Source organism: Schistocerca serialis, chromosome 2 (assembly GCF_023864345.2).
Source record: "Schistocerca serialis cubense isolate TAMUIC-IGC-003099 chromosome 2, iqSchSeri2.2, whole genome shotgun sequence".
Classification (NCBI taxonomy): domain Eukaryota; kingdom Metazoa; phylum Arthropoda; class Insecta; order Orthoptera; family Acrididae; genus Schistocerca; species Schistocerca serialis.
This window is the reverse complement of record NC_064639.1, coordinates 332,412,123-332,426,372: the sequence shown is the minus strand read 5'-3', so window position 1 is coordinate 332,426,372 and position 14,250 is coordinate 332,412,123. Positions and strand designations below refer to the sequence as shown.

General features: G+C 43.5%; 1 protein-coding gene across 2 annotated transcripts in view; it reads left to right on the top strand.

Moving 5' to 3' along the window:
• LOC126457141 (NADP-dependent malic enzyme-like) overlaps nt 1-14,250 on the top strand; it is a 389,633-nt gene that overhangs the window by 282,650 nt on the left and 92,733 nt on the right. For both annotated transcript variants that reach the window (XM_050093209.1, XM_050093210.1), the window contains one exon: nt 1,570-1,825. In XM_050093209.1, the coding sequence (XP_049949166.1) occupies nt 1,570-1,825 (256 nt within the window). The remainder of the gene's footprint in view (nt 1-1,569; nt 1,826-14,250) is intronic.

Genomic DNA, 14,250 nt, shown 5'->3' with positions numbered 1-14,250 from the left:
ACATGTCCTACCAACCGATCCCCTCTTCTAGTCAAGTTGTGCCACAAAGTCCTCTTCTCCCCAGTTCTATTCAATACCTCCTCATTAGTTATGTGATCTACCCGTCTAATCTTCAGCATTCTTCTGTAGCACCACATTTCGAAATCTTCTATTCTCTTCTTGTCCAAACTATTTATCGTCCATGTTTCACTTCCATACATGGCTACACTCCATACAAATACTTTCAGAAATGACTTCCTGACACTTAAATCTATATTCGATGTTAACAAATTTCTCTTCTTCAGAAACGCTTTCCTTGCCATTGCCAGTCTACATTTTATATCCTTTCTACTTCGACCGTCATCAGTTATTTTGCTCCCCAAATAGCAAAACTCCTTTACTACTTTAAGCGTCTCATTTCCTAATCTAATTCCCCCAGCATCACCCGACTTAATTCGACTACATTCCATTATCCTCGTTTTGCTTTTGTTGATGTTCATCTTATATCCTCCTTTCAAGACACTATCCATTCCGTTCAACTGCTCTTCCAAGTCCTTTGCTGTCTCTGACAGAATTACAATGTCATCGGCGAACCTCAAAGTTTTTATTTCTTCTCCATGGATTTTAATACCTACTCCGAATTTTTCTTTTGTTTCCTTTACTGCTTGCTCAATATACAGATTGAATAACATTGGGGATAGGCTACAACCATCTCTCACTCGCTTCCCAACCACTGCTTCTCCTTCATGTCCCTCGACTCTTATAACTGCCATCTGGTTTCTGTACAAGTTGTAAATAGACTTTTGCTCCCTGTATATTACCCCTGCCACCTTTAGAATTTGAAAGAGAGTATTCCAGTCAACATTGTCAAAAGCTTTCTCTAAGTCTGCAAATTCCAGAAACGTAGGTTTGCCTTTTCTTAATCTAGCTTCTAAGATAAGTCGTAAGGTCAGTATTGCCTCACGTGCTCCAATATTTCTATACGGAATCCAAACTGATCTTCCCCGACGTCGGCTTCTACCAGTTTTTCCATTCATCTGTAAAGAATTCGCGTATTTTGCTGCCGTGATTTATTAAACTGATAGTTCGGTAATTTTCACATCCGTCACTACCTGCTTTCTTTGGGATTGGAATTGTCATATTCTTCTTGAAGTCTGAGGGTATTTCGCCTGTCTCAGGTATATATCAACAATTATTTCAGTATCTGGAAGAGCAAAATGGTTAAATTAATCCTGAGGAAGGGTGTGAAGTATTTAACGATAGAAGGAAGGGCGTTCCAGGGAAATATTCGTCTTATTATTGAATACGGTTCGTCACAGTGCGTGCAGTGCAGTTGCAGATGCACACAATCAAGAAGCGCGCAGCCATGAGAGCAGCTGACATCTGAGCTACAAGGACAGGGATCCCCAAACTCGTTGATGTAGGTCGAGATCCACGGCAGCTGACCCAGAGCCAGCTTCGGTAGCGTCTGCCGCTCAGCTGATCGCCTGGCAGTAGCGCCGGCCGCCGCCGCGCGGCGCCACCGCCTCTGCCTCCAAAGCGCACGCTTTGTGTGACGTCACTGACGGCCGCTTTTCCCCCCTCCAACAGGATGAGTTATAATGGCGGTACTGCCGTCGAGAGCGGCCAGCCAGAAGGAAAGGCGTGTTCGTGCAAACGCGGCGACGGCAGCAGCAAGGAGACGTCCACAGCTACGGAGCCGGCAGCAGCAGAAGCAGCAGCATCCACCATGTCCGACCTGCACAGGGACAAGATGGGCCAGTGGGCGGCCAACGAGAGCGGCAGCTCCGCTTGCCCCTCGCTCACCAGAGGGCTCGACCATCTGCGAAACCCTCAGCTGAATAAGGTACGTCGCGCAAAAAGTTTTCCCTGCTCAGATGCCAGCCTGCAAGACGAGGGGACATTTAATCTTACAATTGTCGCACTGTAAACAGTAATGAGAACGTGAGACGCATGAATTTGTCGACAGGTTTTGACTGATCATTGACAGAAGTCAAAAATAGTTGACTGACAAACAGTACACCTGCAAAGTAAATAAAATGACGAAAGAAGTACATTGCGATGTCCTGTGTAAGGTAGCCCACTCTCTGACAGGCTTTCCATCGCGTTGACATCGCAGTGAATGCCAACTAACGCCCGGATGGAGTGCTGAAAATGAAACTGTGCTTCGAAATCTACATTGACTAAGATGATACGCCTGTCGCAGGACAACGGACTGAATTTCTCATTCAATTTATGACTCATTTCCCTGTTTCGATTTGCTATTAAAAACCTATGTGCCTACCTTGGAAATGACACAAATCTTTTAACAGCTACTCGAATAATTGGAGCTTTTGCAGGATAGCTCTTGCAACCTAACTCGGGAATTTTCTTGGCTTGTTTTGTTCAGCTGGAAGCTTCCTGTACCTTTCTCAAGGGTCATCGATACGTGGTGTGTCCAAGAAAGTAATAAAGATTTTGTTTCATCCTTGGGTCGTTTCGAAGTGACTTTGCAGCGTTTTACGCTATGCTTAGTCACATACTTTACCCGAAACACATTTCCGAAAAATGTTTGATGCTGCATTAAGCTGCTACTCGAGAGACAACGGAAAAGCTAAATGCAGCATGCATGTTCGCTTTCTAGCCAGGTGCTATTTTGTCGTTGAATTAAACGAGTATTTCCAGTAAATAGGTTCCCGCGTGAGTGTATAGTGTTTCAAATGTAATGTAGTATTGTCAGTAATTTACAGTTAGGTAAATATGACTCAGTTGTTATTGTATAAGGCACCTTCTCTGTTCCCGACCGACATCACGGGAGATTTGTTTCTCAAGGTTTGAAAATCGGTAGTGATAACTTATTGATTAAAAAATAAAAATTGCCCGTTTTCGACTTTTTGCGTTCATTACATCGTAATATTGACGTCGGATTTCTCACGGCATCAATTCGCTGCATTTTCCTGTTCTTCCTGCAGCTAGGAATGCTTTTAAAGGCGTCTGGTCAGCTGTTTTCTCGCACGCACTTGTGAAAAGTAGGCGGGGCAGCAGCCGGCGAGCTGCTGTCAAAGAACCGGCCGGCCTCGTTCGACTTCGAACCCGCGGCCTTGGGCGCTGCAAGCCGAAATGTCGACATTTAGCTACTGGAAAGTCCGCACCCACATACGCGTAAGGATTTGGGCCATATAGAAATGTTGACTTTAATATTTCGTGTTCTCTTTCGCTTCGCCAAGATGATTTCCTATATTATAGTTTCCAATTCTTTGTACCTACTTTGCCTTATCGCATGATAACCATTGTGCTGCAGGGCTATCATGCTCCGAGCATATTTCCTGTATTTGCTTTGGCGGCGTAGCGTTTTTAGACATACCTACCAACATAAATGAACTTTAGCTGTTTGTCAGCAGTGGAAAAACGGTTACATCGTTTCTAAGAAGCGACTTCGCAGAGCATTCTTGGGCCTTTACTGAAAGCTCAATCTGAGAGCACTTTCTTCGTCAATAAGTAATAAAAACTAAAGCAATGCTCACATCCTGCAAAAACTGAAACATTCGACTGATTTCCTCACTCACTTCAGTTTTTTGATGTTCCTGATAATTGTGCGCCGTCCCCATTCAGTACTATTGGGTCAGACGAAGGGACCACAGGAAAAAAGTGCTAATCCACAAGAGTAATTTTGTGTTACTGCAGGTTATATGTTGGTTATATTCAGAGGCAAGGATATAAATATGTAAGACAAAACAATTTACATCGTAGATAGTTACTTCTAGCGGCACTAATGGAGCTGCTTGTTAAAAGCTTGTGTTGCATTCGAAAATGCAGAAATACCGTAATCAAGTAATTTCACGCTAAACAGAGGGTTAGCACCTTCTTTCCACCGACCAGTTCAAATGTAGATCTGCAAAATATGGATCTACAAATTGCGTCACTTGTTATCTACATTTAAAAAAAAGTAGAATATGTTCTTCCCATATGATTCTGTTTATTGTATTATGTTTTCAAATTTCTAAGTTAAACAAATTCTTTAATCACCTCTGCCAAATTCTATGATCACTCAGTTGCACATAAGACAGGTTGCAATCTCTGTCACAATAAGACGGGCTGCTATAGCCTGACGCTGCTGGGTTTCCTATTAAGTAATCCAAAATACCCATCGCACTTGGACCATTAAAAAAAATTAACCTTCCCCTTAGCCGAATGGCAGCCGGCACGGTAGCTCAGCGTTTTTGGTCAGCGGCTAGTCACCCTCCATAATAAAAACATTTTAAAAAAATGAGTAAAGTTTTCATCTCTATATGTTGAGAGACGCCTTGCGACGTCCGCATAGAGCCGATCTCCTCGAAGAAGAAAGACAACGAAGAAACAAATAGGGGAGAAAAGGGTTAGCGTCGACGCTTTTCGTTAGGTAGGGGCCCGAGTTCGATTCCCGGTACTTCCTCAAATTTTTTTCTGTGGTAGGGTAGTCCGGTACGCCAAATGAGGAGCTGTTTGAATAAAGAGACAGCGACAGTATCGTATTTAATCTGGTGACAGTAACGGCTGGAGGGATTGGCGACATAGTGATCACACGTCCCACGATCACAGGTCGCTCCTCGTACTGCCTTGTAGGCAGCAGTCGGCTAGTCGGAACGGGCCTAGGCCTAGTCTGTGAGTGACGGTTATGTTTATTATATACTTCATGACAGATAGTCTGGTAACGGTATTGTTGCAGCTTTAACAACAGTGAATGGTTTTGATATGCTTAGATGCTAAACTTTAGGTCAGGTACGACATGGTAGTGCGAGAGGAAACTAAACTTTGAAGTTATTATACTTTATTCCAGTCTTACTGCAGTGGTAACACCGGTTTCCATCAGATCACCGAAGTTAAGCGCTTTCGCACTAGGTCACCACTTGCATGGATGACCGTTCGGGCCTACCGAGCGCTGTTGGCAAGTAGGGTGCATACTGCCCTTGGGAGGCCCATTGAGGATCTACTTGACTGACAAGAAGCGGTTCCGGTCACGAAAACTGACTATGGCCGCGAGAGCAGTGTGCTGACCACGCCTTCATTTCCGCATCAGCTGACACCTATCAGTGAGGATGACATGGCGATCGGCCGATACCGTTGGGCCTTCCGAAGTCTGTTCAGAAGGAGTTATTCCAGTATTACGACCACCGTTTCCTCGTATAAAGTTGCGACAAAATATAAACGCTTCTTGTAACAAATAAGCATCTTGTTAAGCAAGCATACAGAGCACAATCATGACGACAACAAAAAATCAGAGAACATAAATCTAAAAGTTTAATTAAGTCTAAATTTTAGATAATGATGTAGACGATTTCAGTTACTTTCGTTACATCCTAAGTATGCCCCATTAAAACGTTGTTCTCTTACGTAGTTTTGACAAAGGACAGTTGAAATTAACTACAGTACCCTAGCCGACGAGTAGCGGTTGAGATAACTAGAAACGAACTTGGGAGAAACGTAGTTCGAATTCCCACGAGGAAAACATAATTTAGCTTTCTGTGGTTTCCCTTAATCACAACGCAACGAGAACTGAAGCCTCACTTTTCAGGGTGGAAAGCAATGGAATTCTGTTGTGTACATTGTGAATGGTTTTCGCATCTTGTCGTAAGCCTAATCGCCGCTTATTGACGATGTCTTAACTTTGAAGAAAGATTCTTGTGAAGGTAAGAAGTTATTCGTCGTCCGTCTCACCGCAGGTGATTTTTACTACCGAAAAGCGTCGCCCACCTCGAAACGATAAGACAGTTCGCAGTAATACAACTTCACGTCACGATTTTTCTGAGTCGTCACGCTGACGAGCAGACGGTCGATAACGCCTTAGGTGGTGTGCACTTTGTCCGCAAAAAATGAATTAGCTTGTTGAACTGTGATAAGCTGTAGAGACTTCCTCTGCGCATCTGGAGTGAGGAACACGATTCGTTGATGTACGTTTCATCGCGTTCGTTACTTGCGCTTTTCTGTGAGGAAAATCTGGATATTACTTTGCGTCCTACCAGCCTTCTCCAAACGCATAAGTGTTTTGTAAGGTATACAAGAAGTCGCAAATACAGAGCTTAACAGTGATTAGTTAAAGGTTTAGAAGAGGCACTTCTTGAAACTTAACAAAATTAATGGACGTGTTGTTGCAATTTTCTCATTTCCTTATTGTGAAGTCAGTCTACGTTTCTGAGACAGTTTTTCCGGTGTTCTAATGTCTCAACAATTGCGTAAGAGCTGTGATGGACTGCTGGTTAGATTACTGAACATTTAGAGAATATACGAGAGCTCGGTTAAAAGTCGATCCGTGTGAAAACATGCTTTAGGGCTCCCTGCTCCAGCTATACGTGTAGCGAATGTCCATGTCGTCCTTCAGCAAGACCTGGACGATTTCCACTTCGTGTCGAAGCGTCTTACATTGATACACTAATGGGTCTTGCGGCAGGAGTTAATGAGTGGACTCGTGACCGTGAGAACAACACTGTCGCGAGCGGAAATCTCCGCTGTTTTCTTCCTTTGTGACAGAGCGGTTGGAGCGGTTCCCGAACGAAGGTCATGGCCATTCCCACAGATGTATCTAATCGGAGCAAATACGTTTAGTTAGCACTAGCCAGATGCCAGACGGTAATTTGGCTACGCACTCCTCCTGCTCCAAAAGAGGTCTGGACAGCTGTTTGTTGGCGCCAGCACCTCGGTAAAGAAAAAAAAAATGGCTCTGAGCACTATGGGACTTAACATCTGTGGTCATCAGTCCCCTAGAACTTAGAACTACTTAAACCTAACTAACCTAAGGACATCACACATATCCATGCCCGAGGCAGGATTCGAACCTGCGACCGTAGCGGTCACGCGGTTCCAGACCGTAGCGCCTAGAACCGCACGGCCACACCGGCCGGCAGCACCTCGGTACTTTCGGTGTAGTTTTATACGTTGTTCTGAGATACATCTTCCCTACCAGTGCGCGACATGCAATGAGTTGGCTATTGGTTTATAATATGAAAAACTCGATTTGGATATTCATTAATTCATCCTGATTAAGGGCTTAATTATTAATATCCTTGATGGTTTTTGTTGTATGAGCATTATGCCGCTGACCAAGGTGGCGAAGAGGTTAGCACACTGGATTCGCATTCGGGAGGAGAACGGTTCAAACCCGCGTCCGGCCATCCTGATTAAGATTTTCCGTGATTTGCCTAAATAGCTTCTGTCAAATGCCGGGATGGTTCCTTTAAAAGGGCGTAGCCGACTTCCTTCCCTAATCCGATGGGTCCGATGACCTCATTGTTTGATCCCTTCCCCCGAATCAACAACCACCACCACCATTATGCCTCGGTCTAAGGTAAGCTTCTCTGCCTAACGTTTTTCGTCTCGTAATGCTGGAAACATCATTAGAGGATATAGAGATGCCGTTAGTATTTTCAAACAAGGTAAGGTAGCAGAAGCATAGTTTGACCAATAGCATAAAGCCCATACAACAAAAATCACCAAGCATATAAATACAGACCATGAAATCAAGCAGTATTAATGTCTTAACGACGTACAGTCAACGTAAATCTTGAGTGTAGCTCACATATAGCTCTTTTACGGTTTGCATCACTTTGAAATGGCTGCACAGCCGAAATTGTGCAGTTGTGAAAAAGGCGAACTGAAAGGACATTTTTAATCCAAATAACGACTCCCGGAGGGGCAGGTTCTCGTTTAGGAGAGTTCTGAATAAGGTTTCTCGTGGTTTGTCCTCAAGTATTCCATAAAAGATAAAAAAAACAAAGAAAATTACTACCTGTTCCTCCACTTGTTGTCAGACAGATGCACACTCCACTCAGAAATTCTAAACCGAACGTAAGAATTCGCTAGACGTTCGTGTTAGGTGGGAATGGAAAGTAGTATCTTTTCACATTAAATTCAAACATAAATTGTTAACAAGTATTTATTTTTTAATCAATGATGTAATCATTTTCGTTATCAACAATAATTTACCATCTACTGTGCAAACTTTTGAGGCCGGACCGATAAAAGTCAATTAGTTTTCGAGCAAAATATTTGGAGATGTAATTTTCGACATAGTCCACATTTTGAAATTTTGTGCCCCTTATAAAATGCTGTAGTGATCGGAAAAAACGGAAATCCGATGGCGCGATATCGGGCAAGTATGATGGGTGAGGCAGTACCTCCCGCCCCAGTTAATTAATTTTTTCCAGGATTCCCCTTGCTCAGTGCGTTCTTGCATTGTCGTGTTGCAGAATAGGGCTTTCCTGTTGACGATCGCTCGGCGCTTTTCAATTAAAGATTAATTTACTCTACCCAATTGTTCACAGTAAACTTCTGCATTCACAGTTTGTCCTAGTTTCAGCACTTCAAAATGAACGACCGCCGGAACTCTCCACCAAATACACAAAAGCGCCTTTTTGGGGCGTAAAACTGGCTTAATTGTACTCCGTAGCGCTTCATTCGGAGAGAGCCACTGCGTTTTGGATTATCACAGAGAACCCATTTTTCATCTCCAGCGATCAAGCGGACAAAAATCTCTTCTGTATTGTGCCGCTGGAGGAATAAGTTGATGTGCTGGATCACTTAGCTTTTTTGTCTTTACGAATCTCTTGGATGGTTGACTAATGTTGGTTGAGAGAGTTTAGCAGTTCCTCGATTGTCTTGACAGGGATTTGTCTCCGCTTCCGCCCTTAACATGTCATTGTGTATATTTGTTGGTTATCCTGGTCGATACTAGTCGGAAAAATCAAAATTAACCGATTGGAACTTAGACATTCGCGAGTGTCTAATGCTCTTCGATAAATATCGCGTATGTTTCCGACAGCAACTATGCTCGCGATACGATACTGGACATGTATCTCTCCCGGTATCTGACTGGTAATTTTTACCGTAAACTGCAAAAAAAATTATTTACGAATAAATAAGTCATTCTACCCTTAATATGTCTTTTGCACGACTCTGAAGTACACATTGAGATGGCAAGTGACAAACGAATGTTGAATGTCGCAGAGACGACGCTACTTTCGGGTTCCCCTAGTCTAATACTTCAATATGTCTTTATTGTATTTGATATCGACTGAATTATTCGAGTCGTCGGCGTATTGGCATGTCACGTAGGATGTAGCAAATTATGTGATAAAGCCTCAGTAGCTTGGGTAGCCGGGAACATCCTTCTTTCATCAGCTTCCCAGAACACCTCGTCATATGAAAACTCACCGTGCACTTTCCTCCACCGTGACAGCGCAGGACTTTTCCGGATGATACTGTTCACTTGGTGTTAACGTTTCTGACGCACGAGCGGGAATACTTCAAATGCAGCGCCTCGGAAGCTCGTATTTAATCCAGCCTCAGATGCAGCGCATTCTTTAAATCCACTTCATGTCGAATCGAGATTTATGCAGACTGCTGATTTCAGCAAAGCTTAAAACAAAGAAAGTTCAAGGAAATCCCAGGTTCCCGTCGGGGATTGCGGCGGAAGGAGCAGCATGACTAGGCGGCGTTACGCCAGGTCCTGCAAGTCAGCTTTCGCGGAACGGCAGCGTCATGTTGTGAGAGCACGTACCCAAACAGAATTCCGAGAAGAGACCGCTCGGAATCCTGGAAGTCACAGTCGGAATGCTGCCGCCGATTGGTTTTGTGACTGCGACAGTGCTGTTGCGCTCTCTGGAGTTGTAGGCTTTTGCGTGTTCAGCCGAGTTTTTTTTAAATTTTATTTCTAAGCGCGATATGTTGACGATAAACCCAGGCGCCGCCTTCTTCAGCTGCTGCGAACTGTGTCAGTTCGTACTCGCTGAGTGGTCTCCAGTCGCACCGCTATTTATAACAGAGTTCGACTCCCGGTGCCCGCTGCGCCCTTTGATGGTCACTCGTTCTTGTTTAAATTGAAACCTCTGTCCAGATTTGTTTGTTTTTCTGACGTATTTAGTTCCATAAACGCTTCCATTACACTACCCCAGAAACGTGGCATTGGCACCATAATACCGACCTAAACGTACTTCATTTCGGCGAGAGCTTATTTGATTGGTTGTTAGAGTCGAGTGTTTCGCTTATATGACCCTTGCACAACTCCTCGATTGTTCCAACAGTTTACCAAATTCGCACAGAATGCGGTACACATCAGGACTTTGGAGATCTGTTTCGTCTTGAACATTACAAAGAAGGCTTTCTCTCATTAGATGCTATGTTATCATATGAGACTACCCATCTTTCCAGAAATTGGGCCAACAACAGAAGATAAGTGATTCTTGGCTTCTTTTCTTTCTCGGTCTCAGCCTCTGTATTACATGTAAGAAACGCTTTTCCTTCTTGTTAAAGTAGCCTGTTATTACTAACGAAGTTTTACGAACATTCACTGTAAAAAAAGTTCTCAGTTTATAATATTCTATGAAGAACACCGACGAACAATGAATTGTTGGTAAATCTCTCCTCACATATCTAATCAATTACAGTAAAGAAAATTATTTACCTGTGTGGACAGAAATTAAGGCGAAAAAGCGCTGAACCGAATGATACGACATCAGTTTCTTTTCATTCATCTTACAGTTTATATGGAAGGTTAGTTAAGCAGGAAAGCTAATCGTATTTCACTGACGAAGGGGATACAACCCTTTGTCTTTGATCAATGACATCATACTTTACTCATAGTCATTAATGTCTTTATTTTCGAGCCATAGGTAATAAATCGGTTATCTTTTGTGGCGAGACGTCACCATTGTAAACTGATACAAATGAATGTGTTTTTAAAGTACAGGGCTAGATACTGCGTAAGATTTTTGGCGCTTGTATTAATCCAAATAATTTGTTCGTTCCAGTTCATTCGGTATTTATTTTCACTTAGTGAGTTTCGTGTATTTTGGATAAATTTTTTCATTCTGAAAAATTTTTGCATTTTGATTTTCGTTTGTAGGTATGGATTTATCAGCTCAACTGAGGAATGGGATACTGGTGCAAGAAAGAAAGTAGCCGTCCGCTATGGACGAGCGGTTCTAGGCGCTTCAGTCTGGAACCGCGCGACCACTAAGTCGCAGGTTCGAATCCTGCCTCGGGCATGGATGTATGTGATGTCTTTAGGTTAGTTAGGTGTAAGTAGTTCTAAGTTCTAGAGGACTGATGACCTGAGAAGTTAAGTCCCATAGTGCTCAGAGCCATTTGAACCATTTTGCCAAGAAAGAAAGTAAAAGAATAAAGTGACAGAAGTAACGTTACCGTGGAATACCTCAGTTGACATATATGAGTTGAAACCCAAACTTCAGTTGATCTGTATAGGTTAACAGCAGTACAGGCCATAAATTTAACGTATGTCGGCTTTTCCGCTTCCGCTAGCACTAGTATCCTATTCTTCAGCTGACATATGTAGGTCAACTGAAGTACAACATAGAACTTTTACAGGTGTGGCTTTCTTCGTCTACTACAGACCTGCTATTATTCAGCTGATGCTAGTACTAGCGAAGGCGGAAAGACAGACATACGTAAATTTTTTATCCCATACTTCAGTTGACCTATACGTATAACTCAGCTGAAGAATAGGATACCAATGCTAGCGAAAACGAAAATATCGACGTACTTAACATTGGCATCCTGTAACTCAAATGAACTACGCGAAGGCGAAAAAATAGACATACATGAAATTTGTATCCCATATTCAGTTCGCCCATATCGATGAACTGAAGAATAGGATACTAGTGCTAGCGAAGGCGAAAAAAAAACCGACAGCTGTAAAATTTGTATTCGTACTGCAACTGACGAACCCAACTTAAAGTCTTCCATATTCATAGGAATAGATAAATCAAGTCAACTGAAGAATAGGATACTAGGATTCAAAGAAGCGATATACTTAACATTATGTTCGAAATATGAATGTAGGTACTACATGTCTACCATCTGTTTTCTCTGTCCTATATTCCTTTGTTTCTCGGTACTCGTCCTTGTTGTTAAATCTGTACAATACATCATCTATGGTAACTTTTGAGGTCATTGGTCAAAGCCCACGGTTTGTATCCCATTCTTCAGTAATCCCCAAATTACAGTGAAGAAAATTCTTTACCTGCGTAGACAGTAATTAAGGCGAAAAAGCTCTGAACCGAATGGTACGGCGTCAGTCGCTTGTCATTCACGTTAAAGTTTATATCGAAGGTTAGTTAAGCAGGAGAGCTAAACGAATTTAGCTGATTTGAGGACCTTCTTTTCCGCTTCTTCCTGTCTTTTACACAACCGGAATTCCCTCATCCCTCTCAAATCATCTAGCACCTGTGGGCTTTTTATTTTTTATACGATAGCGGCTACTTTGTTTCAACAAGTGTGACATTAAATAATTTTTTCCTCTGACGATAGTGTAAGGTTTTTGTCAAAGTAGATAGACAGGAGTCGTTTATGCGATAATAATTAACTCTATTCTTTTGTAAAGAGCAGCTTTTAAGAGATGTAAAACAGAATTAATGGTGGTGAAAGTTGTGAGATGTATAGACATATAAAGAACAAGAGTAGTCTACTATCACACGCGAACAGCTTATCACTAACCTTAGCCATAGACGACGTCGATTTGATAAAATGCAGTCGAAGACCCATAGCAATGCGAAAAATCTCTACCCCCTATTTGCTTCCACTTACACCAACCCAGATCTTAACAGTTTTTTGGAAACAGAAAATAAGCGATTTGCAAATGTAGATAAATTAGTTTTTCAATACGCGTACGCCACAATGTATTTGATAACTGAACATCTAGTGCTATACTTAATACGTATACGTGATCTCCGTTACGTAAATTAAGACTAAAAGATTTTTGTTTTTTGTCGTTAGAGTAGTAACACTCACTCGAAAAATCCGAAGTTAGTGAAGAGAGTGCCTACTGTAGCCGTGTTGGATGAAGCACCACAGAATTCATCTGAAGTAGTAAAAAACAGCTACAGAAAAGGCCAGCTGCTCAATGCGGGCAGCGTGTGGAATTTTATGGGCGGGGTGGGCGTTCACATTGACGGCGCAATCTGGCAGCAGTGGCGGTATCGGTGGCGGTGGGGGTCGCTATTTCAGAGCTACGCCACACCCGGCCGTGACGTGCGCTCGCATTTTGGCGAGGTCGTGTGCGGCGGCGGTGTGCCCTGCGAAGAGGGCGCGGCGGTGCCTGCTTCCTCTCGCCGGAGATGTGCGATTACGCGCGTGCTGCCAGCCTATCAGCTGTTTGCACCGCGCCTTCAGTGTGGCTGCTCTGCAGATAGTTTACTTTGAAAAATGACGAGTCATACCAAGATAATTTACTGCCTCAAGAAGAGAGCGATGGAGTTAATATTGTCGCTCGGCCTAGCGAAGTATAAGGCTGGAAGAACATCAGTGAATACTGGGTACGCTAAGCATGCAGTTTATCAGGGCGACTCTGATCAACGTTCTGTCCTCTGGAGAGAGCAATAATACTAAATGTAAAGATGCCCGCCCGGCTAGCCGAGCGGTGTAACGCACGGCTTTCCGGAGTGGGAAGGAGCTCCTGGTCCCCGGGACGAATCCGCCCGGCGGACTTGGGTCGAGGTCCGGTGAGCCAGCCAGTCTATGGATGGTTTTTAGGCGGTTTTCCATCTGCCTCGGCGAATGCGAGCTGGTTCCCTTTATTCCGCCTCAGCTACACTATGTCGGCGAGTGCTGCGCAAACAATTTCTGCACGTACGCGTACACCACCATTACCCTACCACGCAAACACAGGGGTACACTCGTCTGGTGTGAGACGTTCCCTGGGGGGTCCACCGGGGAACGAACCGCACAATAACCCTGAGTTCGGTGTGGGGCGGCGTAGGGGTGAAGTGGACTGCGTCGTGGGATTGTGGACCACTGCGGCTGCGGTGGGGACGGAACCTCTCCGTCGTTTCTAGGTCCCCAGTTAACATACAATACAAATGTAAAGATTATGCTTCCTATTCAGTTTTATAAGCTCAGTAGACAAATTGTTAGTCGCGCCATTATAGGGGCCCTAAAAGCGCACTGATTTGTCTGTTCAGCGATTGACGGTTCAATTTCGTGGCACCCTAGTCACGTCTCGACACACTGCACTCAGCTATTACAACGCCACCCTGTTTTGCAGGTAGCGAATCGTTTATAGGAAGTTTATGGGGCTACGTTCGACGAGATGCCGCTTGGTTTTATACAGAAACAATGGGGATTTGCCTTGGCGCCCTACGAGGTAACACGGCCAAAAAAGTCGAAAGGAAATTGCGGCAAGTGGCTTATGCAAAGAAATTAATTCAACGTCACTCTCCTAGTTGTAGCGGTGGGAGCCGATGAATATCGTATTTACCTAAGAAAGAATGAAAAGATGCTTTTCGGAGCTACTGCATATCATCAAAC